At 33.5% G+C, this 24,391-nt stretch overlaps 1 protein-coding gene across 11 annotated transcripts in view; it reads right to left on the bottom strand.

The window, feature by feature from the left end:
* The window catches only part of PARD3 (par-3 family cell polarity regulator), a 725,159-nt gene that overhangs the window by 300,236 nt on the left and 400,532 nt on the right, over nucleotides 1–24,391 (bottom strand). For all 11 annotated transcript variants that reach the window (XR_013998161.1, XM_081128409.1, XM_081128408.1 and 8 more), the window contains exons 10-12: nucleotides 20,653–20,792; nucleotides 17,025–17,153; nucleotides 14,767–14,805 (exon numbers count right to left, since the gene is read on the bottom strand). Coding sequence is in view for 10 of the 11 variants with exons in the window: in XM_081128409.1 (XP_080984535.1) it covers nucleotides 14,767–14,805; nucleotides 17,025–17,153; nucleotides 20,653–20,792 (308 nt within the window). In the remaining variant the exon portion in view is untranslated. The remainder of the gene's footprint in view (nucleotides 1–14,766; nucleotides 14,806–17,024; nucleotides 17,154–20,652; nucleotides 20,793–24,391) is intronic.

Here is a 24,391-nt window from a genome sequence, read left to right as displayed (position 1 = left end):
GCTGTCCCCCCAAAATGTATACACACAGTTTGAATAATTATAAAGGCAGTGTTTATTCAAATGCATTTCCTTTTCAAAATTGAGCTTTCAGCTGTTAAAGTTGCATACATTTTGGAGGGACACCCTGTCTACAGTAGTACATAATTAGGCTGGAATATAATGCTTTTAAAGAATGGTTCAATTGCACACATGAAAGCAGACCAGTTCAGAGTAATGAAAACATGAGTAGACTTCAATATTTTTACTTTGTATCCCAAAAAACTTTTAAAATTTTCTAATAACAATCAAAATTAAAATAACTATAAAATATTTTTAAAGGAATTTCAGGATTTAACATGCAATCTGAAATATCTCAGTTAGATGAAATAATTTTTGGAAGTACAGAATTTACCAGTAAGAGATTATTTTTTAGATTATCCTAATACAAGAGATTTTCTAGTTTTAAATTGCTAAATCCATAATAATATAATTTGTAAAGTGATGTTCCTAATTTACTAATATTCAATGTTAACACTTTATGGTAGGACATTTATTCTGCCAGCTCAAAGGGGGGCCTCACAGTTATGAGAACAAGGCACATTTCAAAAACATAAAATAAAATCACTAACATTTAAAACAGGAAAACTACACAATAAAAATATGAAATAAGGACAGCTTTGTAAAGATACAGGGCAATAGCTACGTTAACTATTCAAAGTAAACAAATTTTGGTATCATGGTAAATATAAAGCTTAAGCCGGCTCATTATAAACTTTCTTATATTTAAAACATTCCCAGAGAATAATTTTAGCTCAAATAAAACCAATGTATTGGGGAGAAATAAACATCAAGTACTCATATCAAAATACTGATATAATTATCACATATTTATTATGTAAAAGTATCTTTATATAGTCTTTTGCTCTATAAGCTTTTTTATCCATATGGTTCAAAATAAAGAATACTAAATAATGACTTCGTGTGAATGAATACAGCTATGTCAATATAACATCTGTTATAAAAACATAATATATAGGTAAATTTTCATGTTTAAAATACAAAATAGCATCAAAACACAACACAGTCCCCTTTTACTTTAAATTTAGAAGCAATTGAAAGATAAAATGTACTTTGTGAATCAGTATTGATATTCCTGGAAAAGTTGAAGAGTCAGGGAAACCAAAGAGTCCTTGGCTTATTTACTCTTCAAAAACCATTTAAATGCTTCATTACAGAGAACGTTCACAAAGTCTTCAGAGTATAGGGATCTCTTCACTCTTATACAAAGGAGAAGCCAATTTTCTATCAACTTGATTATTATTTCATCCAGATTCTGTACTTTATCAAGTTTCTTGAATCAAATCCTTTCTACAGAATTTGCTCAAGCCATTTGGACATAATCATGTCCCTCATATACATACATGTACACTCAAAGTGATTTTTTTTTTTTTTAATATATCTTCATTGATTTCAGAGAGAGGAAAGGGGAGGGAGAGAGAGAGACAGAAACATCAATGAGGAGAGAGTCATTGATCAAGCCCGCAACTGGGCATGTGCCCTGGCCGGGAATCGAACCCTGATCGCCTGGATCCTAGGCCTATGCTTAACAGCTGAGCCACACCTGGCCAGGCTCAAAGTGATTTTTTCCATCGATGCAATCAGTCAGTTCTTCCTTTGTTTCTTATTCTGCTGACATTTTGCCTTTTTAATGCCCAGAAAAATTAGGCCATTTTTAATGAGCATATTAAAAGCAGAGAACCTGCAGGATGAGCAATATAAAAGCTATTTACTTTCCCACTACCCTCAGAACATCAGAAAAGATGCATACTTCTATCTGCAGTGAGATAGCAAAAACAGACACAAGTCTCAACACCAAGGTCCAACTTTCCTTCCTCCCCAACAATAGTCTGACCCCCAGGTCACTCTGGGTCTGCAGTGCATCTGCTAAATGGGTAGATAAGAGAGGAAATAAATGCTGATTATATTAAATAGCAAAAAATAATCATGAGAAATCTGAGCCTCAACATATGAAAATTTTGATGAGTGCACAAAATACTGTGAAGAGGCAAAAGAAATAGGATTTGATACGTATCATGAGTCCATAAAATTATAGATATGAGTACAATAGCTGATACCGGGCTCTGAAAAGAAATGAGTGACTCAGCACACATTTTATCACTTGTGAAATCTGATTCCTGCTAATATTTTAGTCTTTGGTCCTGACACAGAGCTCCTAAATCCCTTCAAATTTTCTGAGTGATAAGAACATCTTTTGTTCTAATGAGGTGATTCTTGTTGGGCTCCTGCAAAGGGTCTGATCACCAGAAAGACCAAACCATGATTAGAAGCTTGGAACTTTCAGATCTACCTCTACTCTCCAAAGAGAGAAGAGGGGATGGAAATCAAGTTAATAATTGATCATGCCTACATGGTGAAGCCTCCATAAAAATCCCGAAAGTATGGGGTTCAAAGAGCTTCCAGTTTAATGAACATATCCACATGCCAGGAGGGTGATGCATCCCTGCCCCCGGGGGCAGTAGCTCCTGAGCTCGGGACCTTCCAGACTTCTCCATAAATATCTTTTCAAATGGCCATTCATTCACACCCTTTAAAACATCCTTTGTAATAAATCAACAATAGTAAGTAAACTGTTTTCCTAGGTCCTCTGAGTTGCTCTATCAAATTATTGAGCCCAAGGAGATAGTTGTAGGAACCTCTGGTTTATAGCCAAGTCAGAAGTTATGTGTAACCTGGGGGACCTAATCCTTGACATGTGGGGTCTACACTAACTCCAGGTTAAAATCAGAGTTGCTTGGTGTAGAAAGCTCACACATCTGGTGTCAGAAATGTCAAAGGTGTGAGTAGAGAAGTAACAGCAATTTGTTCCTGTTCATTACTTCACTGTAATTTACTGATTTCTCTCTGAGTTAATATTTTATTTCACCAATCATAATAAATTAATAACAAAATGTGAACATTCCCACAACAAATGGAAAATATATGTGAATGAGCAATTCATTAAAGATGAGTGGACCAAAAACTAAGTAAGAGATTCAGTCTTACTTGCAACAAGACATGCATTCAACAATAGTTATCAAATTGCTAAAATAAAAAATTTGTTTTAAGTAATGATATTCAAGAATGCAGGTGTGGTAAAATGGGAACTTTCTTCACTGCTTTCACAGCTAGTGAAAATATAAAAAGGTACACTATGTATGGCAACCAATTTGACAATGCTTATCAAAAGCCTCTGTATTTTGCTTACTGCTTAACCCAGAAATACAACTTTTAGTAATATGTCATTTAAAAACTAATTGTGGTGAGGAAGAAAGATTTAACTGTTAGGGTGGACATGGCTTTTTTTTTTAATTTTATATTTCTATTGATTTCAGAGAGAGGAAGGGAGAGGCAGAGAGAGATAGAAACATCAACGAGGAGAGAGAGTCACTGATCGGCTGCCTCGTGCACTCCCCCCGCTGGGGATGGAGCCTGCAACCCGGGCATGTGCCCTGACCGGGAATTGAGGCTCGATCTCCTGGATCCTAGATAAACGCTCAACCTCTGAGCCACGCTCGGTCGGGCTGGACATGGCTTTAATCACAACAGCTACAAACTAAAACCAAGCTACATGTATGATATCAAGTAGATTAAGATATACCTACACAATGGAATACCATTCAACTATTAAATTATCTTTTAAAAACATTTAGTGAGACAAATACATCTGTAACTAAGAAGTTGGATTTTATCCTGTGGGCTTTCATAATTCCCAGTACTTCACACCCACTATCAGCCTTGATACGCTATTCTTATAAATTAATTAATGTCTGTCTTTTCATATCAGTGAAAGCTTCACGAGGAAGGGCTAGATCAGTCTTTCCTTCTGTTTGAGACATAACATTTTTAAGCTACATGATATGTGCCTCAGATATGATATATATTAGTTACACAGGTAAAGAAGAAAGTCATAAAAAAACCCACATCAAAATGGCGGCATTGAAGTCACATAATTGCAGGTGATTACTTGATATTTTTTCTGTGCCTGGCTGAATTTTCTACCCTCAACATACATTAACTTTTGTATTATAAAAACACCACTGCATAACATTTCTTCATTCTCCTTCAAAAACAGTGTGGGAGAGGGAAGAGAGGAGCAATGTTATAAATGTTGGGCAGGGGCTGTGGCTGGGAAGGAGAAGGCTGGAAACGGATGCGTTATGACGGCTCTTACAAAACAATTACACCACAGTGGCCACCATCACATTCTCACACCTAACAAAAGTTCTTATAAAACTGAAAGGGAGAACACATTCAACATACAAAAATTAAATATGCAGTTATCATAAAAAGTAAACAGCATTTCTGTTTTTAATTAAGAAAGGAATTTTTTAAAGAGGTTACCTAGATTTTTTGCGTATAAAATAGCCATCCAATCATACCTGCGAAGTTGCTTTAAGTTAAATACTTTATTCTATATGTGACATGAATATTTATGCATTTTGTGATATTTTAGGGTTAATTATACTATTGGCAAAGTTAACAATGCCACATGTGGCTTTACTGTGCTCTTTTCTAATTCAAATAGTTTAAAATGAGTAAAATTTAAAGAATTTAAAAATGTGTTCCTTGATAATACAAATACTGAAAAATAAGTGTTTCATACAATTATTGATCTGTAATATTAAGCCAGAAAAACCCTTATCTAATCAAAGAAATGTCACACAAATCCAAATTGAGGAACATTCTCAAAGTAATTTGCACTTCAAAAATGAAAAGCAAATATAAACTAAAGATATGTTTCAGATTAAGGGAGACTAAGGAAACATAATTTAATCCCATGCAGATCCTAAATTGGAATCTGGACAAGATTTTAATTCTCATTCATTCATTCATTTCTGCATTAGAACATTAATTAGGACAACTGGTAGTACAACAGTTAAATCAATATTAATTTTTTGATTTCTAATTAACTATATTGTGGTTACATAAGAAAATGTCCTTGACCTTAGTATATACACAATGAAATTTTTACAGATAAAGAGAAATTATGTCACCAATTTATTCTCAATTCAGGGGGAAAAAAGTAATAGTAAGGAAAGGAAAAATAAGTGTGGGGGGCAGGATGAAAGAAAATTATATATCAAATGTGGGAAAATATTAACAATTGAAGAATGTGGGTGAAGAATATACTGGAGCTATTTTTACAATTCTAAGAAAAATGTTGACATATCAGATTAAAACTGACACCTACTAATTAATTCACAATAGTTTTTCTGTATCTCATATAGTTTTTACTTTTAATTCAGACATTACTACCAAACTAATCTTTAATCTGAGTTCAACAGCAAAAAAAACCACACTAAATTTTAAAGATATTAATTTTGGCATTCTACCACAAAAGGACAGTAAAAATAACTAAGAAATATTTCACAAGGGAAAATACACAAAACATTAAGAAATCATTTCTAAAGCAATAGTAAGCAATTTCAAATGAAATCCTTAAACACTGACAGATACACTATACAAAAGCATTACTATTTTTGTAAGATCATGAAAATACTAATCTATTCCAATTTTGGAATAAGATTAATTTTAAATAAGTTTGAATCATTTGAATTACATTTGTTTCATTAAATTATAAGCTTAAGATAAGTTTGAGCATTGAAAGCACAAGAAATAGCAAACATTTTTAAAAATTCTTTGTGACAATAGCAGCATTAGATGCTGAAAACCAAATTTTCAATGAACTCCCAAATAAAATTTTGTGCACTTTCATCTATGTTCTCTAAAATATCAAAGTTAATTTACTTTATAGGCCTAAAGAAGTGTTTGATGATGAGTTTATCCAAAGAATTTGTACAAAGTTTCAATAAATGACTCACAATTTACTTCCCCATTAGGCTCCCCATCTGCTGTGTCTGGCACAACTATTTTCTCCCCACTCCCGGCTTTATTGAGATACAACTGACATATAGCACAGTGTTAATTTAAGGTATAAAATGTGATTTCATAGACTTATATATTGAAAAATGATTATTGCCATAGCATTAGCTATAACCTCGATCACGTCACATAATTACCATTTATTTTTTGTGATGAGAATATTTAAGATCTATTTTTTAACAGGTACACAGGGTATCCCCCAAAACTGTATACACACTTTAACAGCTGATAGCTCAATTTTGAAAATGAAATGTATTTTAATAAACACTGCCTTAATTATTTCAAAGTGTGTGTATACATTTTTCTGAGACAACCAATATATTCCAGAATTCATAATCATAATCACTATGCTATGCATTAAATGCCCGAAGCCTATTATAAGTTTATTCTCAGACCAACATTTCCCCTTTCCCTCCAAACCCCAGGTCCTGGGAACAACCATTGCACTCTCTCTTTCTATGAGTTCAACTTCTTTAGATTCCACGTGTAAGTATTACACGTATCATACAATATTTGTCTTTCTCTTTCTGACTTATGTCACTTAGCATAATGTCCTTTAGGTACATTCATGTTGTTGCAAATGGTAGGGTGTCCTTCTTTCTTATGGCTGAATAATATCCCATTTTGTGTGTGTGCAAACACACACATCACATCTTTATCAATTCATCTGTTGATGGGCAGTTAGGTTATTTCCATAACTTGATTATCGTGAACAATGCTGCACAAAAATGGGAGTGCAGCTACCTCTTTGAGATCATGATTTCACTTCCTTTGGATATATAGGATGTCCCCAAAATTTTATACACACACTTTGAATAATTATAAAGGCAATGTTTATTAAGATACATTTCATTTTCAAAATTGAGCTATCAGCTGTTAGATTGTGTAGACATTTTTGGGAGACACACTATTTACGCGGAAATAGTATTGCTAGAACATATGGTAGGTCTATTTTTAATTTTGTGAGGAACCTTCATACTGTTTTCCATGGTGGCTGCACCAATTTACATTTCTACAAACAGTGAACAAGGGTTCCCTTTTCTCCACATCAACATCAACACCTGTTATTGCTTGTCTTTTTGATGAAAGACATTTTAACAGATATGAGATGGTATCTTGTGGATTTGATTTGTATTTCCCTGATGATTAGTTGGGTACCTCTTCCTAACTTGGTAGCTATTAGTATGTCTTTTTTGGAAAATTGTTTATTCAGATCCTCTGTCCATTTTTTCCACCAGATTATCTTTTTTGCTAATGAGCTCTATGAGTTCTTTATACATTTTAGATATTAACCTACTATCAGATAAATGACTTGCAAACATCTTCTCACACTCCACAGGTTGCCTTTCAATTTTGTTCACTGTTTCCTTTGCTGTGCAGAAGCTTTCATATTTAACTTAGTACCACTTGTTCATTTTTGTTGTTGCCTTTGCTTCTGGTGTCTAATCCCAAAAAAAATTTTATTCTGAGACTTTGGTTTTTTCTCAATTCTTTATTGTTGAATGTATTACAGATGTTCCTTTTGTCCCCCACTGATCCCCTCCACCCTGCATCCAACCCACCCTCAGGCCTTCCCCATACCAATGTCTTTCTCCATGGATTATGCTTACAAACCTAAGTAAGTTCATTGATTAATCTCTCCCCACCCATTCCTCTGCCCCCACCTTCCCTATGAGATCCCTCAGTCTGTTCCATGTGTCTATGTCTCTGGATGTATTTGGTTCATTAGTTTATTTTGTTTATTACATTCCATATATGAGTCAGATCATGTGGTATTTGTCTTTCTCTGACTGGCTTATTTCCCTTAGACTAATACTCTCCAGTTCCCTCCACGCTGTCCTAAAGGGTAAGAGATTCTTCTTTTTTGCAGCTGCATAGTATTCCACTCATCTACTGATGGGCACTTGGGATGTTTCCATATCTTAACTATTGTAAATGGCGCTGCTATGAACATAGGAGAGCATAAGTTCTTTCTGATTGGTGTTTCAGGTATCTTAGGATATATTCCTAGAAGTGGGATCACTGAGTTAAATGGCAGTTCAATTTTTAATTTTTTGAGGAACCTCCATACTGCTTTCCATAGTGGCTGCACCAGTCTGCATTCCCACCAGCAGTGGACTAGGGTTCTTTTTTCTCTACATCCTCACCAGCACTTTTTGTTTGTTGATTTGTTGATGGCAGCCATTCTGACAGATGTGAGGTGATACCTCATTGTGGTTTTAATTGCACCTCTCTGATGATGGTTGAGCATTTTTTCATATGTCCCTTTGGTCATCTGTACATTCTCTTTGGGGAAGTGTCTATTAGGTCCTTTGCCGATTTTTTAATTGGATTGTCTTCCTTTTGTTAAGTTGTAGGAGTTCCTTATATATTTTGGATATTAACCCTTTAGATATTAACCCTCTGGATATTAATCCGATATGTCATTGGCAAATATATTCTCCCATACACTGGGCTCCCTTTCGTTTTGTTGATGGTTTCTTTTGCTGTGTAGAAGCTTTTTATTTTGATATAGTCCCATTTGTTTATTTTCTCCTTAGTTTCTCTTGCCCTAGGAGAAGTATCAGCAAATATACTGCTACCAAAGATGTCTGATACTTTGCTCATGTTTTCTTCTACGACTTTTCATGGTTTCACATCTTACATATAAGTCTTTTATCCATTTTGAGTTTATTTTTGTATATGGTGTAAGTAGGTGGTCTAGTTTCATTTTTTTGCATGTACCTGTCCAATTTTCCCAACACCATTTATTGAAGAGGCTGTCTTTACTCCATTGTATGCTCTTGTCTCCTTTGTCAAATATTAATTGGCCATAATGGCTTGGGTCAATTTCTGAGGTCTCTGTTCTGTTTCACTGATCTATATGTCTGTTCTTTTGCCAGTACCAGGCTGTTTTGATAACAGTGTCTTTGTAGTATAACTTGATATCTGGTATTGTGATCCTTCCAACTTTGTTCTTCTTTCTCAAGATTGCCATGGCTATTTGGGTTTCTTTTTCAGTTCCATATAAAATTTTGAAATGTTTGTTCTAGATCTGTGAAATAGGCTCTTGGTATTTCAATTGGGATTTCATTCAATCTATAGATCGCTTTGGGTAGTATGGACATTTTAATGTTAATTCTTCCAATCCATGAACACAGTATATTCTTCCACTTGTTTATATCTTCCTCTATCTCTTTTTGCAGTGTCTTGTAGTGTTCCAAGTACAGGTCTTTTACCTTCTTGGATAAGTTTATTCCAAAGTATCTTAATTTTTTTGTTGCAGTGGTAAATGGCATTGTTTTTTTAGTTTCTCTTTCTGAGAGTACATTACTGGTGTATAAAGATGTCATCGATTTTTGGGTCTTAATTTTATATCCTGCTACTTTGCTGAAATCATTCATTAAATTTGGGAGATTTTGGTAGAGTCTTTAGGATTTTCTATGTACAATATCATGTCATTTGCAAATAATGACAGTTTTACTTCCTCCTTCCCAATTTGGATGCCTTTTATGTTTTCTTCTTGTCTGATGGCTGTGGCTAAGACTTCCAGTACTATGTTGAATAAGAGTGGCGAAAATGGACTCCCCAGTCTTGTTCCTGTTCTTAGGTCAAATGCTTTTTGGTTTTGCTCAATGAGTATGACATTGGATGTGGGTTTGTCATACATGGCCTTTATTATGTTGAGGTATGATCCCTCTGTTCTCGCTATGCTGAGAGTTTTTATCAAAAATGGGTGTTGTATTTTCTAGGAGTTTTATGGATTCAGGTCTTATTTTCAAGTATTTAATTCATTTTGAGTTGAGTTTTGTATATGGTGTAAAATCTGGGGCCAGATTCATTCTTATGAATGCAGTAATCAAGTTTTCCCATAACCATTTAGTGCCAAGACTGTCCTTTCCCCTCTGTATATTCTTTTTTTTTTTTTTTTAATGTCTTAATTGATTTCAGAGATGTGAAGGGAGAGGGAGAGAGATAGAAATATCAATGATGAGAGAGTCATCATTGATCGGCTGCCTCCTGCACACTCTGGACTGGGGATCAAGCCCACAACCTGGGCGTGTGTCCTCACTGGGAACTGAACCACGATCTCCTGGATTCTAGATCGATGCTCAACTGTGCAGCCATTCCCGGCCAGGTCCCACTGAATATTCCTTGCTCTTTTGTCATCAATTGACCATATATGCATGTGTTTATTTCTCCGCGCTCTATTCTGTTTTGTTGATCTGTGTGTCTGTTTTTATGCCAGTATCATGCTGTTTTTATTACTGTAACTTCGTAATACAGTTTTACATCAGGTATTGCATGCCTCCAGCTTTGTTGTTCTTTGCTTTGGCTATTTGAGGTCTTTTGTGGTTCCATGTAAATTCTACAATTTTTTTTCTATTTCTGTGAAAAATGTCATTGAAATTTTAACAGATTGCAGTCATTCTGTAGATCACTTTGGGTAGAACAAATATTTTAACAATATTAATTTTTCTAATCCATGAACATGGAGTATCTTTCCATTTATGTCATCTTAAACTTCTTTCACCACTGTCCTATAGTTTTCAGCATACAGATCTTTTTATCTCCTTGGTTAAATTCTTTCCTAAGTATGTATTTTATTCCTGTTGATGCTATTGCAAATGGAATTGAATTCTTAATTTCTTCAATTGTTTTCTCTATTTACAGGTGGTTCAATATGGTAGCATTTACTTGATCTACTACAACCATTAGTCGAATGAACCTATTAATAACCATGCTTACTGCCTTGGTCATTGAATTTCTAAATCAAGGCTATAACCTTCTGAAATTAGCTTATCAAGGTGCCTCCTGATCTTCAGCGAGGTCCCCAAAGACTCCCCAATGAACTCCTGCAGTTTCTGTAGAAGAATCCACTAACTCTTTCTGGGAACCATTTTGACAAGATACTTAAGCATGTAGAAAGTATATCTTATCTCTGTGGTCTAATATCATCTCTAAACCATATTATTTTCTAAAGCTCTACTTTAATCCAATAGCCCTGAATTTGTTTAACATACAATTATATTCTTACATGGATCTTACCTAAGAGGTCTTGGAGGGCTTACTTACTAAACATGTTTGCCTTAGTCCTATTTGAAACCCCAGGAAGTAACTGGCACTTTGGGAAGTGAAGGCCTGAACCAGCAGAATTTCACTACCTCATTCTAATGTTAATTTTAGGTGTCAACTTGGAGGGTGTTTTTGAACAAGATTAAGTCTTTAAATTGGTAAACTGAATAAAACAGATTGCCCTCCACTATGTGGGTGGGCCTCATTCAATCAATTAAAGGTCTGAACAGAACAGAAAGGCTTCTCAGAGCAAGGTGGGAATTGTTAAACAGACTGACTTGTTCTTCATCTGCAACATTGGCTCTGCTGGGTTAAAGCCTGACATCCTTTGGAATAAAACTAGAACAGGGCTCTCCTGGGTCTTGAGCCTTGGTAGCATCCACAATCACACAAGCCAATTCATTATACTCAATCTCTTTCTTTATATACACAAATCCTATTGGTTTTGTTTCTCTGAAGAACCCTAATACATCCATGAATATCTTGTCCAAGCTGGAGACCCACGTGAGTGTGTCCCATATCAAGTGAATAAACTTTTTCAAAGGCAAAAGAGTTTGTTCAGGACTTGGAGCAAGCGACCTTGAGACTTTGCTGAATAATTCAGCTTTTTGTCCCATTCTGAATAGTAACCTAAAACCAGAGTTTCTAGTCTCCCACTCTAATTAATACAATATTTAAAAGATGTACAGGAAATTTACATTTCAAAAATTCAAAAGGTCTATTAGCTATGGACCCTAATCATCTACCTTAATGCTTTATTAATTTCTCAGACTAAATCAGTTATGGATCATTGTGACAATCAACCAACACAAAACAAATTAATTGAGCTTTAGGACATATCTGTTCTCAAGGTGCTTATAATCCCATGATAATTTAAATAATACCAGAGAATTTCAAGACATAATTTAATGATACATCATCAAATGGTACAAAGAGTGGCAAAAGCCCTGAAAGTCAATTTTCTAAATTAAGTTTAACATAAAACTTTTAACAACCCAAAATGGTAATGCTTACAGAGCAAGAGCAGAAACAAAGGCACAGATGTGAGGACGTATTTAAAAATGAAAACGTTTGAAAGAAAACTCTATACTTTTCGAATTTACTTGGAAAACTCTCATCAGAAAAAAATTCCATTTGTATCATTGGAAATCAGGCAACAAGCATATGTATAATAGTTCTTTTGTCAAGGTGACTGAATTGTCATTATCTCTAGCATGCTCTCATGAACACACAGAGCTTGTGGGTGAGGAGTGGATTGGAATGGACCTTGAGATTCTCAATGGAATAAATATCACACTTCAACCTCATACCAATGCTTCCCCTTAGTGATTGAAAAGTTCAGGGCTAATCACCAATGTCCTCAGTAGGCCTGACTAAACATTTTGAAAAAACATACCTATCTTTGTTGTGTACAGCATCATTATCTACGTCAGATTGTCTTAAGCAGATGTAGTTTATGCATGAAGTCATTATGTTTTTCAGAAAGTTCTATGATATTAAGATTCTAACAACAAAAGAATGTTCCTTACCCAGGGATCACACTACAAAATACTTTCCCCATCTAGTATTTATCTTGTAACTGTTTCATGGTTTGGTTATTGGTATATAGAAGTATATAAATGCACACACACACACACACACACACACAAATAATCTACCACCCATTTATTATAGAATAGCATCATGGCTTTGTATTCATTCTCCAAAGTTAACAAAGCGATTTTCACATATTTTATCGTAAAATATTTTAGTACTTTTCTAAGGTTGAATTTCATAATCAACTGGGGTTTATTTTATTGTAGGGTGAGAAAAAAAGAAACCTAACTTTTTAAAGTGAAAGGCCAATTGTTTTAAACATTAAGAAAACCATCCTTTACCACTATTTTGAAATGTCACCTTTAACATACATCTACACAGCCGTTCTGTTCCTATCATCGTTAGTATTTTAGCTTCAGAGTACTTTTTGTCATCATTGTGTTTTACAATAGTATAAATCACTCTTGTGCCCACTTTATTCTTTAGAATCAATTTTTCAATTCCCCTCACCTTTCAACCCACCCCACCACACACACACACCACTGCGATTCTGATTAGCTGTCACTGACATATTGATTTTAGAAATAAAAAATTAAAACTATGAATTTTCTACAACCCATACTTATGAATGTGTAATATTCTCAAGGTTGTTTACTGATTTTCCTCTGAGATCTGATTTGTCATCCATTTTTGTAATTATGAAATATTTGAAAAATAACATTTTGTTTGTTTATTAGGATCAAATGTGCTAAAATCAAACCTGTTCATTATGTTACTCAAATTCTTCATATTCTTACCAGTTTGGGTCTACCTAATATGACAATTTTTGAAAATATATATTAGCATCACCATGTGATTATGATTTTGTTAAATTGTCTTTCTTCTTACAAGAGTTTAGGAATGACATATTTTGTGGTATGTTGTTTGATGTGAAAAAGGTCCTAACTGTTAAAATGTCTACCAGATGACATTATATGTTAACATAAATACCCTCTCTTTTTTCCCCATGCATGGCATCCACACTAAAAAATTACTTTCAGAAAGTATTATGGCATTTCTTTCATTATGTTAGTTTTGCCTGCTAGAACTCAACTTATTCCTTTATTTCCAGTCTGTACAGGACACAACTAGATTTGCATTTTACTCTATGCTGTGAATACTTACTTTTATTAAGAGAAATTACCCCCTTATAATAAGCTATAGTAATTTATAAAAAAATATTTATGATTAAGAAAACTAGTATATTTAGCCTAATTACTGACATTTTATTTTTCCTGATTATGACACATTTTTATTGTGCTTTTAGCCCTCCCTATTTTTTCTGTGTCTGAATCAAGTTTTCTTTTTTATTTTTCCTCATTTTGTAGCCACTTACAGTATTAGGGGCAGAATAGTGGGGACTAGCTGTAGTTATAAAAAATATTAATCTTGCTCTGTTAACTGTGATTGTTTTGCTCTGATTAGAGAAAATACATTCTAATCTCGCTGGGAGTTGTAAGCACCAGGATGTGGGAGTTAACCTTGGAATGTGGTCTACTCTCCTAATCTGAGAACTGCCTATCATCATGGAAAGATTAACAACCTTGTTGTGAAAGCAATGGAATCCTGGAGGAGCCCACCCTTTGCAACCCTCAGCCCACACTGCCTGTAATCTGTAACCATTGCACCTTGCCGACTTCCCCATGCCTGTAACTCCTACCTTCTCATGTAATCTTTGTCCTTCTACCCAATATAAATTGTTGGCTTATGAGGGAAGTGGGAAGGGGTAGAGCAGATTTTTGTGGATGACCATTACTGCTCTCCCATACTGCCAGCACTCTTGGAATAAATGCTCATATATGATTCAATCCTGTCTCTGCTTAAGAGGCTCAAGTAGTGACAGGCAGCCTGGACCCATTCGTTGTCCAGTTTCAACAGCATTTCATGGATCATGAAGTTCTTTATGTATATGTCAAACTACCAGACTCACAAACTTTTGGTCCCTCTTATTATGCAGGTAATAGAAAACTAATCTAATCTCTCTCCCTTTTTCCCCTGTCTAACCATAAATAAGCACGAAATAGTCTATATTGGGGATAATAGCAATAAGTCACCTTAAGATAAGATCACTTTGGAATTTAATAAACTTATGTAATATCTATACGAGCCAGGAAAAGGGAGGCCAATTTAACTTCATATTTATTTAATTAGTAAGAAGTTAGTTCCATTTATCTTTCGAACATCTCAACATCCTGCAAAAGACAAAGCTCTTACCGTTTCTTTTGGAATCTGCATCTGGCTTGGCTCTGCATTCTAGAAGAATTGAAGAAAAACATAAATACAGACTGACCAAAGCCATCTTCAACACACAGGGACATAAAGCTTTACTTTAAAGAAAATTCTGCTGGTTTTTAAAATCCACAAAATATATAGAGGGTGATTATATTCTGGCTGATGTATTACTGTGTCTTCCAAACTTTCACTGGTATGCTTATGTTATCTTGTGTGGGTGTGTGTTTTAAGAAGTTTTACTAGATGCATGTTTTTAACTGCTCATTTGCAGTACATCATCAATTTATTATATGAAGGAAAACAAATCTCACCAAACTGCTCTTCTATTTGTAGCACTGTTTCTAATTTATTTTTAATTTTTCCAACTAAATCTAAGTTATAAGTTATATTATAATTTGATAGCTAGACCAGATAACTTCAAGCATTATAATTTAAAATATTATATAGGTTTTAAATGTGATTTTTTTTCATATATTATAGTTTAGCTTTAATTACATAGATAATTACAAGGTTGATTTATTTAAAATCCACATATTAATGAAAGTATTTCATTTTAGACACAGAATTTATACACAGACACCCCAAACCAAGGAAGAGTTTGGTAACTGGATTCAAAGATCATTTTAAATGCCCCCTTTAAGTTTTCAGACTTTTATTGTTTTAAATCTTGACAAGCAGCTGCAACATGGAAAACAGACTGAAAATGTACTGCTTACTCCTTAATGAAACACTCACAAGCAATAAATTAAACAATCAAGAAAATAAAAAGTAGGCAGCAAAAGGAGAAAACTGAAGCCTGGAAGATCAAAATTGGACAAGAAGAACCTGAAAAACCTTCAGCGACCGTATGTTGGCACTAACTCTGGAAAGGCTGTTTAAGAGCTGTGTGCAGGCTTTGGCAATCTAATAATGCTATTACTCAAGCTCACATATACTGAGGAAGAATTAAAGCTTCATTAAATCATATCTTAATCTTGGTTTTGCTTTAAATGCAAATTTACAACTTAATAAAAGACATCTCCAGATTTGGGATCAGGTAGCATTTTAAGCACAAAATTGGATAACAGTGGAGGGAAAAGATACTAAACATTTTAAAATAGAAAGTTTTCAAAATCTACTTAAAACAAAAGTACTTGCTTTTCAGTTTTATCAAAATCTGTTAGTAACCACGAGATGGGGTATTCTTATAAATAAAATTTATGTAGCTTGTAATAAAAGGAATATTTTATTCGCCATGAAACACCCATACTTGAGGTATTAGCTTAAGAGATTTAGGACTATAAGACAAATTTAGGGCCTATGCCCCTAAAAACTTGCCACTCTAGAATATATGAATTGTTTTTTTTAGATAAAGCTAAAAAGCTAGCTGAAAGAGATGTCAAATATTGTAAAATGATCCAACTAGAATGTTTTGAAATATTTAAAATACAATTTGTACTTGAAGTAAAACAATTCTCACATCAAAAGATAAAAGGTGATTCTTCCAATTATGTCATTTTTATATATAAATGAAGCTTTGTCCTTTTTGCAGAAAAACACAACTATGTCAACTTAATATACATATTTCTTTTGCACCAATACTAGATAAATACCCCTATCTAATATTTAGATGTATTGGTATATGCATAAAAAGTGGAACAGTTTGCAAACAAATGTCTTTTCATTTGATTTATGTCATTCGCAATAATGTTTATGTTAGTAATTAATGGTCATGGGGCTTACTGACACTCAAGTCTTTCTATTTTCAATAATAATATTTAAAAGGTACTCCTTTTCATACTTTTCAAACAAATAAAGATACTTGTTCCAAAAAAACAAGTATCTTTATTTGACTTAGCCTCATGGACTATGAAAATCTGAAATATGAAGATTTGTCATACGTAGTGGAGAACATGGCAAGCTTTCAACAAGAGCTTTGGAAGTGACAGTAATGATATAATCAACGTCTCTGTATTCAATTAGTCCATCTGAAATCATTCAGTAATAAACATTTGCTGTCCTAGAAAATATCCCTGCAATCTGAATTTTAAATAACCTACATTCAATGTTGTAGATATCTATTTCCAAAACTGAGGAAATATGAAAAAAGAGTGCTCATATTAAGTTAAGGTTGAAAGACACATAAAATATAGAAACTACTTGGAAAATGTCTCAATAAACATTGGTCGTCAGAGAGCTAGCCCAGACCACCCCCAGCTCACATGCATCAGAAATCTTTCATCTGCTCTAAATTTACACACCAGTTCCCTTGGGTGAAAGGCATCTTCTTGGCGAAAGACCAGAAGGCTAACAGTCCCTTCCATTTTGGTGCTTCTCAACAGGGAAACAACTTCCTCTTGGGATTTGCCTGCTAAATCTACTCCATTGACCTAAAACAAATAAAAAGTTTTTAGCTGCAATCCTGTGCAAACAGATAACAGAAAAAAAGACACACATTCCAGAACTGATCACATCTGCTATAAAACAACTCATTTCATGGTAAAATGTGCATAAATCTGGTAATCACCAGGCTAATGTGGCTAATAAAGAAATCCAGAAAAGATCTTGAAGTGTGACAGGAAGTAGTAAATCTTTCAGTGCTTATCAATAAATCAAAAGCTACAGCCACCAGAGCATTAACAAGTAAAAAGTAATAAATATAGCTAATGTCAAGTTAACACAAAACTTCTGGGCTTTGAAATATTTTGATGGCCTGTATACCACAGGTTTTCTTATACCAAAATAAAATGTTGTGACTTTTATAGGGGATAGTAAAAACACATTCAAAGTATTTTGGGCAAAAATATTTTAACTTTCAATGATGAAGATAACAATTTTCAACTTCTACTAACAATTATGAAGATAAACATTTTTATCCCTTAAAGGCTAACATTAAAGAAGAATCTCTACAAAATAATCATATTATTTTTGGAGGAATAGCAATATTTCACCTGAATATTCTTCAATGTTTAAAAGAATCCTACCAAAACAAAAGATTTGAAACAACCAATTCCTCAAGATTTCATCATTTTTATTTTATAGGAAGTATAATAAGATTATCAGAAAGTACTATATATTGAACAGAAATGAGAATGAAATTAGCTTTTAAAAAGTATTCTCTTATTTTCTTTAGACAAAAATAGCATTTTGTCCAAGGAATTAAATATATTATTTAAATTGTAATATCAAAATCTTCCTGTAGTTAGAATATGTTTTGGAACCTTTCCCCTTGTATTAAAACCACATTACATAGCTCATTATCCTATTATTAAGGGACTGCAGGAAATAGGTAAGTAACAACAAGTTAAAAGAAAGCAAAATATTTCTAAGTAATAAAAACGTCTCTTGATAATTTTTCTATATGCTTCTAGATAACCATATATTCAAAAAAAAACAACCCATAGAATTACCGATATTATATAGATAGTAGACAATTAGTTTTAAAACATGTGAAATTTAGTTTCAGTTTTAAGAGAAAGCTAATAGCTATAGAAAATAAAACGTAACTCGGGAAAAATACAAGTTGCAGGCCCTACTACCCACTGCTAAAAAAAAGTCTGTGTGATGTATAGCAAGTAAAGCAATTATGTGATGAAAGAGAGACTCAAAAATAAAGTAAGGACCTTTAGAAAGAAAAAAGGTTGCAGAGGGACAGATTTAGGGAGAGAAGGAGGTCTGGGAAAAAGGACAGACATTTTAATTCTGGACTTATGGGCAAAGATTCAAGTCCCAGTTGAGACTCTTACTAAATAAAACAAGCTACAAATACAAACCTGAACTAATACTCCAGTTGACCAATGAACATGGGTTTAAACTGCAGAGGCCCACTTATACACAGATAATTTTTCAATAAATAAGTACAGTATTATAAATGTATTTTCAATTCCTTGTAATTTTTAATAACATTTTCTTTTGTCTAGCTTACTTGAAGGATAGAGTATATAATGCATATAACATGAAATATGTGTTAAGCAACTGTTTATGTTATTGGTAAGGCTCTGATCAACAGTAGACTACTAGTAGGTGAGTTTATGAGGAATCAAAAGTTATACTCAGATTTTAGACTGTACGGGTGTCAGCGTTGTTCAAAGGTCAACTGTACACAATTTATACACCAAGGACAAATGGTCCTTTTTATAAACACCTTAAATATAATTTGTACTCAAACCTTTCCTTTTATTTAGCCTCTTCTATCAGAGTCTGTTTAAAATACAGTGTCACATGAATGAGACAAAAAGAGTAAGAGTAAGATTTAAATAATCTAGGCCCAAAATGTAGATATGGAAAAATCTGTAAATTATTCCTTTGCTCCAGTACTTTACAGAAATCTTTAGGAGAGCTAAATCTGGAAAGTTCAAATGACCCAGTGATTCCTCTTCTAGGAATTTACCCGAAGAATCCCAAAACACAAATTTGAAAGAATATATGTACCGCTATGTTCACTGCAGCATTATTTACAACAGCCAAGATTTGGAAACAGCCCAAGTGTCCAACAGTAGATGAGAGGATAAAATAAGCTATGGTACATTTACACCATGGAATACTACCCTGCTCTACAAAGGAAGAAAATTTTACCCTTTGCAACAGCATGGATAGAACTGAAGAACATTATGCTAAGCGAATCAAGCCAGTCAGAGAAAGACAAGTACCATATGATTTCACTCACATGTGGAATTTAATGAGCAAACTGAACTCCCAAGCAAAACAGAGACAGACTCATAGATACAGAGCAAGCAGAAAGCTCTGGGTTGGGGGGGGCAGGGGCTAGTGCTGGGAGAGGAGGAATTGAACAAGAAAAAAAGAAAAAAGAAAACTCATGGACAACAGGTGTGGTGATTGCAGGGGTAAGGGGGGATGGGTGGAGGTGGCAGAGGGCATACAGGGGATAAAAAGTGATGGAAAAAATTAAATTTTAAAAAAACATTGTACGAAAATACAAGAAAAAGGGGTAGTATCATAAAAATTTACATTAACATTGGAATTTGAATATTAGTTAATATCTGTGCTAAGAATACGGAGTGTGCTTTCTGAAGAAAACACTAAGAAAAAATGGTTAATAAAGTATACTTTTACTCAGTATTTCTCCCCTTTATTTCCATATGTACAAACATTTACACAAATAGAAATTCTATATATTTCTGTATGTCAAAGACATTTCCAAAGACCAATGAACCAAAACTCATGAGGTACAGAAAGGAAATTTTGAAAACTGTTTTCTTTTTTCCCTGACATTTGATTTTTATGTCTCAATTCATTTTCGACACTGCCATTTGAAAATTTCCTGTTCCTCTCATTAAAATACACTATTTCACTTACTTCATTAGTCTCTGTTCTGATTACAAAGTAGATAACATTTCTATATTGCCAGACATAAATTTAAAGCCATCTAGAAATATAACCTCATAGGCAATGTACTTACATGTCAAAATGTTATGTTACCTCATAAACCAAATGTCTAGGTTACTAAAAATTTTAGTACACTAAACAAAATAGGTATTTCTCATCAAATAACATGGGAAATGTAAAAGGTAAAGCATAAATGCATTGTTTTGTGATGCATACTTCTGCTAAAATGTTTCATATTTCATAAAAATATTTTTATTTTATTTATTTATTTTTTTTAATATCTTTATTGATTTCAGAGAGAGGAAAGGAGAGGCAGAGAGAGAGAGATAGAAACATCAATGGTGAAAGAGCCATTGATCAGCTGCCTACTGCACGCCCCCGACTGGGGAGTGAGCCCGCAACCCGGGCATGTGCCCTGACCGGGAATCGGACGCCGATCACCTGGATCCCAGGTCAATGCTCAACCGCTGAGCCACACCCAGCCGGGCAAAAAATATTTTTAAAAATAACCTTTCAAGTGTTAAGGACTTTGAAGCCGCTCACCTCTACCAGGCGGTCCCCTGCCTTCAGCCGTCCATCTTGGATGGCAGCCCCCCTGGGAAGGATGTTTTTCACATAAATTGGAGCTGAGCTTCCTATTGTTACATCTCTGGAAGTTATGCTGAATCCCAAACCTTCTGTACCTAAATACAGAGCAGAAAAAGAAAGTAAATAAAATGAGGTATCTTGAAGTTTACAGGTGTATTATACATAAAAAAAATCTGTTATTACTTTCTATACCTACTTAACATTTTGTAACTTTCACAATGCCTACATTTCTTCTAATATTTTAAAAGCTGTAACAGATTTTTCAAAATAGACTGAATTCTGAAAGGTTTAAATGGTTTACATACCAAAATACATTATTTTGAGAAAAAATAGGAATCTATAAAGATAGATTAAAGGTAATAAACATATATACAAACATGGTTGCTAAAAGTTTTAAATTGGTCTAAATGTTTGATTATGAAAATAAACTTAATTTCTCTATGACCCCCCAAAAATTTGTTAAAATCCATAGTACCTCAAAAAGCAATTATTATCATAGAATAATGGTATCCAGATTTGACAAGTAGGAGGTGGATAGGAAGATAAATGTTCAGGGAGATAAATAAGAAATAAAGAAAAGAGAAATTTTTCTAGATACAGATAACACAATCTCCCCAAACTATAATTACTCACAGCAATTTACCAACAGGATGAAACCTATTATATTTGCCTAGTTCTCTTCTAACTCACCTAAATATGACCATGTATAAAATAAAATAAATTTAAATAAACAAACAGGCAAAATACCCGGTGAAGAACCCATCCTAGATCATAGCTGCCAAGTCTGAGAATCATCATATCATATTTAAAGTACTAAACTTAATGAGGCATTTAAAAATTACTGTGCTGGTTTGTATAATTTAAATTCTTTGGCAACTTTCTTGACAGGCACTCTTATAAGCTCAATACGGTGCAGAAAAAAGGTTATATGTTACTGGAACTGACATGCAATATGCCCAAATAAGCCAAGAAAAAAATGTGAAGATAATGACAAATTTCTAATGAATCAAAGAACTTTTATAATATTTCTAATAACAATTAACTTCTATTAGAGCTTTTAAAAAAGTTACTTAAGATATTAGGTGCCATTTCAGTTAAAATGATATTAGGACAAATACCTGCTCATTTCAGGGTGAATAAAGAGATGTGTAAAGGAAAAAGTTAAAATTCATTCATTTGATGCAGCACTCAGTACAAAACTATAAGTAACAACATATATTCTATAAGTAAACAAACAAATATGGCCAACTAAATATAAACTAAAAGATGGGTTAAAGAAGAAGCATAAAGTAGAAATGAAGAAAATATTCAATAATTATACCTGCAACAAAACCTACTGTTAATATTTTCAAGTTCAAACAAAGTGTTCATTTACTGCAAATCTAAAGTCACTCTAATATGCCCAGACTATTAATTTCTTAAGCCTTCTGTGCTGAAGACTTGAATGGCATACAGTCCATATGAAATTTTCCTAATTATTCTGCTGGGACTTTTCCATATGTCTCTGTGCTTTCATGAAAGTCTAATGACTTGCAATAACATTTATTTTAAAAAAATTCTAAATTACTCTCCTTTTGCACTATTAATTTGTATGCATTATAAAGACTAACTGAAACTTAATACTACTAAAATATGAGCAATAACCCCTAAATCTGTAAGCTAAAAGTTCAGTCAATGACCTTTAAAAGGAATATAAACAGATAGCAATTTTTATTTAGCAAAGCCAACAAAATATTTTGCACTGACTGAAACAGATTATTGGTCTTCTCTTCTGACTTTATTAAAAGCTAATTTCTACAGAAGAACAGGGTATTTGAGAATGTCAAAGGACAATAAATATTAAGAAAACATAATTATGGAAGCAAGTATATAGGAACTAATCTATTTTGTGATATTATATGACATAGTTCCAAAATTATGCCAAAAAATCATTATAATGAAGGCTTATCTTTGCTTCTCTTTTTAAGTACTTAAAATTGATCTCAGTTTATGAAGAGCTTCTGTCAAAGCATATCAGGTCACTTTGAACTGAATTTAAAGTTTAACACTATGCTTTTTATGTATTTCTTTAAAAATGTTTAACATAACTGGTTAAAAAAAACATCTGTTAACTACAAGGAAAGCTTGTTTAACTGTCATACAATCATTATTTAAATAGCTGTATTTAGTATTAATCAAAGACAATCAGCATTCCTCACTCTTATAGTAAACTATTTTTATGTAAAATATTTGTAAGTATTGGCAGGAATGCACAGATAGTTTCTGCCTTTTGTCATACATTTTCACAGTAAATTAAAATCAAGATAGATCTATGAATCTCTATAATATCTAGATTCCTCAAGATCATCAAAATATTTAAAAGAAAATCATTGTTTCTATTTTTCTTAGGTTGATTGAGTACCTGCTTTCTAAATTAGCTTGTATAAAATGTAATCATAGCTTTTTAAATGCTATTAAAACAGAAGTTTATTCAAAAATTATTAATAGCAAATAAAATTTCACTTTATTTAAAAAGTTCATATTGTATAAGTTGCTAAAATATAAGAATTGTGTCAAAAACTAATTAACTTGCTCGGTCGGTATGGCTTAACTGTTAAGCATCTGGGAGATCTCGGTTCGATTCCTGGTCAGGGGACATGCCTGGGTTGCGGGCTCAATCCCCAGCGAGGGGCATGCAGGAGGCAACCGATCAATGACTCTCTCATCATTGATATTTCTCTCTCTCTCCTCCTCTTCCTTCCTCTCTCTGAAATCAATAAAATATATTTTAAAAAAACAAAAACAAAAAAACTATATAAATATCCTGTATCAGTGTAAAAAGGCAAAGATATTTATGAACTAATATCTTAATGACAATGACCAAGTAAAATATTTTTCCTTTGTTGAGAGATCCCAAGCTGAATTTTATCTTTTTTTACAACTCTATTTGTATTTCTTGATATGCTGTTGCTTAAAAACTAGGGCCTGTCATTTAAGTAGAGAAACAGGAAGAAAGAGGATCTGCCATTTCTCATTTAGGAATTAACAGAGCTAAAAAGGGGTTTATGCTGCTATGACTCTGTGTTTGTAATGGGTTTCAAAAGTGGAGTAAAGCTGTCAATTCCTGGTCATGTGAAACAAGTACTTGGAGCTTAAAAGCCAGTAACCAGAAATAAGGAATTTGTTGTTCATATAAAGTTCAATGCAAGGACATGATTTAGAAAGGAAATAGGAATCTCAGAGTTTACAAGTTTGTAAACCCTACCCCAAATAGAAAGAAAAATTGTCTAAATGTCAAGTTATGGAATGGTTTAGTAGGACACTACTGCCATCAGCAGCCAGGTGATATTAGGTAATCACTCAACCTTCTCTTGGGTTCATTTCCATATAATGGCAGGAATTGGTTGATCTCATAAAAAGAGAAATATTCTTATAATGACACCATTTTGAAAGACATAATATAAAAACATCAAAATGATCAGCTAAAATTGCAGACTGATAGCAAAAACATATCTCAATGCCTGGAGAGGACAGCGATTGGAAATCAGAAAGTGAATCCCAGCATCTGCTCTAAGTTATGGATCCTGTACACAGGATCCATGGTCTATGGGATGGGGATACTTAAAGGAATAAGTTGATATTAGGTATATGTAATAAGGAATTAGCAAGGCTCATTATAATCCCCATCACCTTAAGAAAGGGAAGCAATGTAATA

This window comes from Miniopterus schreibersii, assembly GCF_964146895.1.
Source record: "Miniopterus schreibersii genome assembly, chromosome: 1".
Classification (NCBI taxonomy): Eukaryota; Metazoa; Chordata; class Mammalia; order Chiroptera; family Miniopteridae; genus Miniopterus; species Miniopterus schreibersii.
The sequence above is the reverse complement of the archived record's forward strand: the minus strand, read 5'-3'. Positions and strand labels throughout refer to the sequence as shown.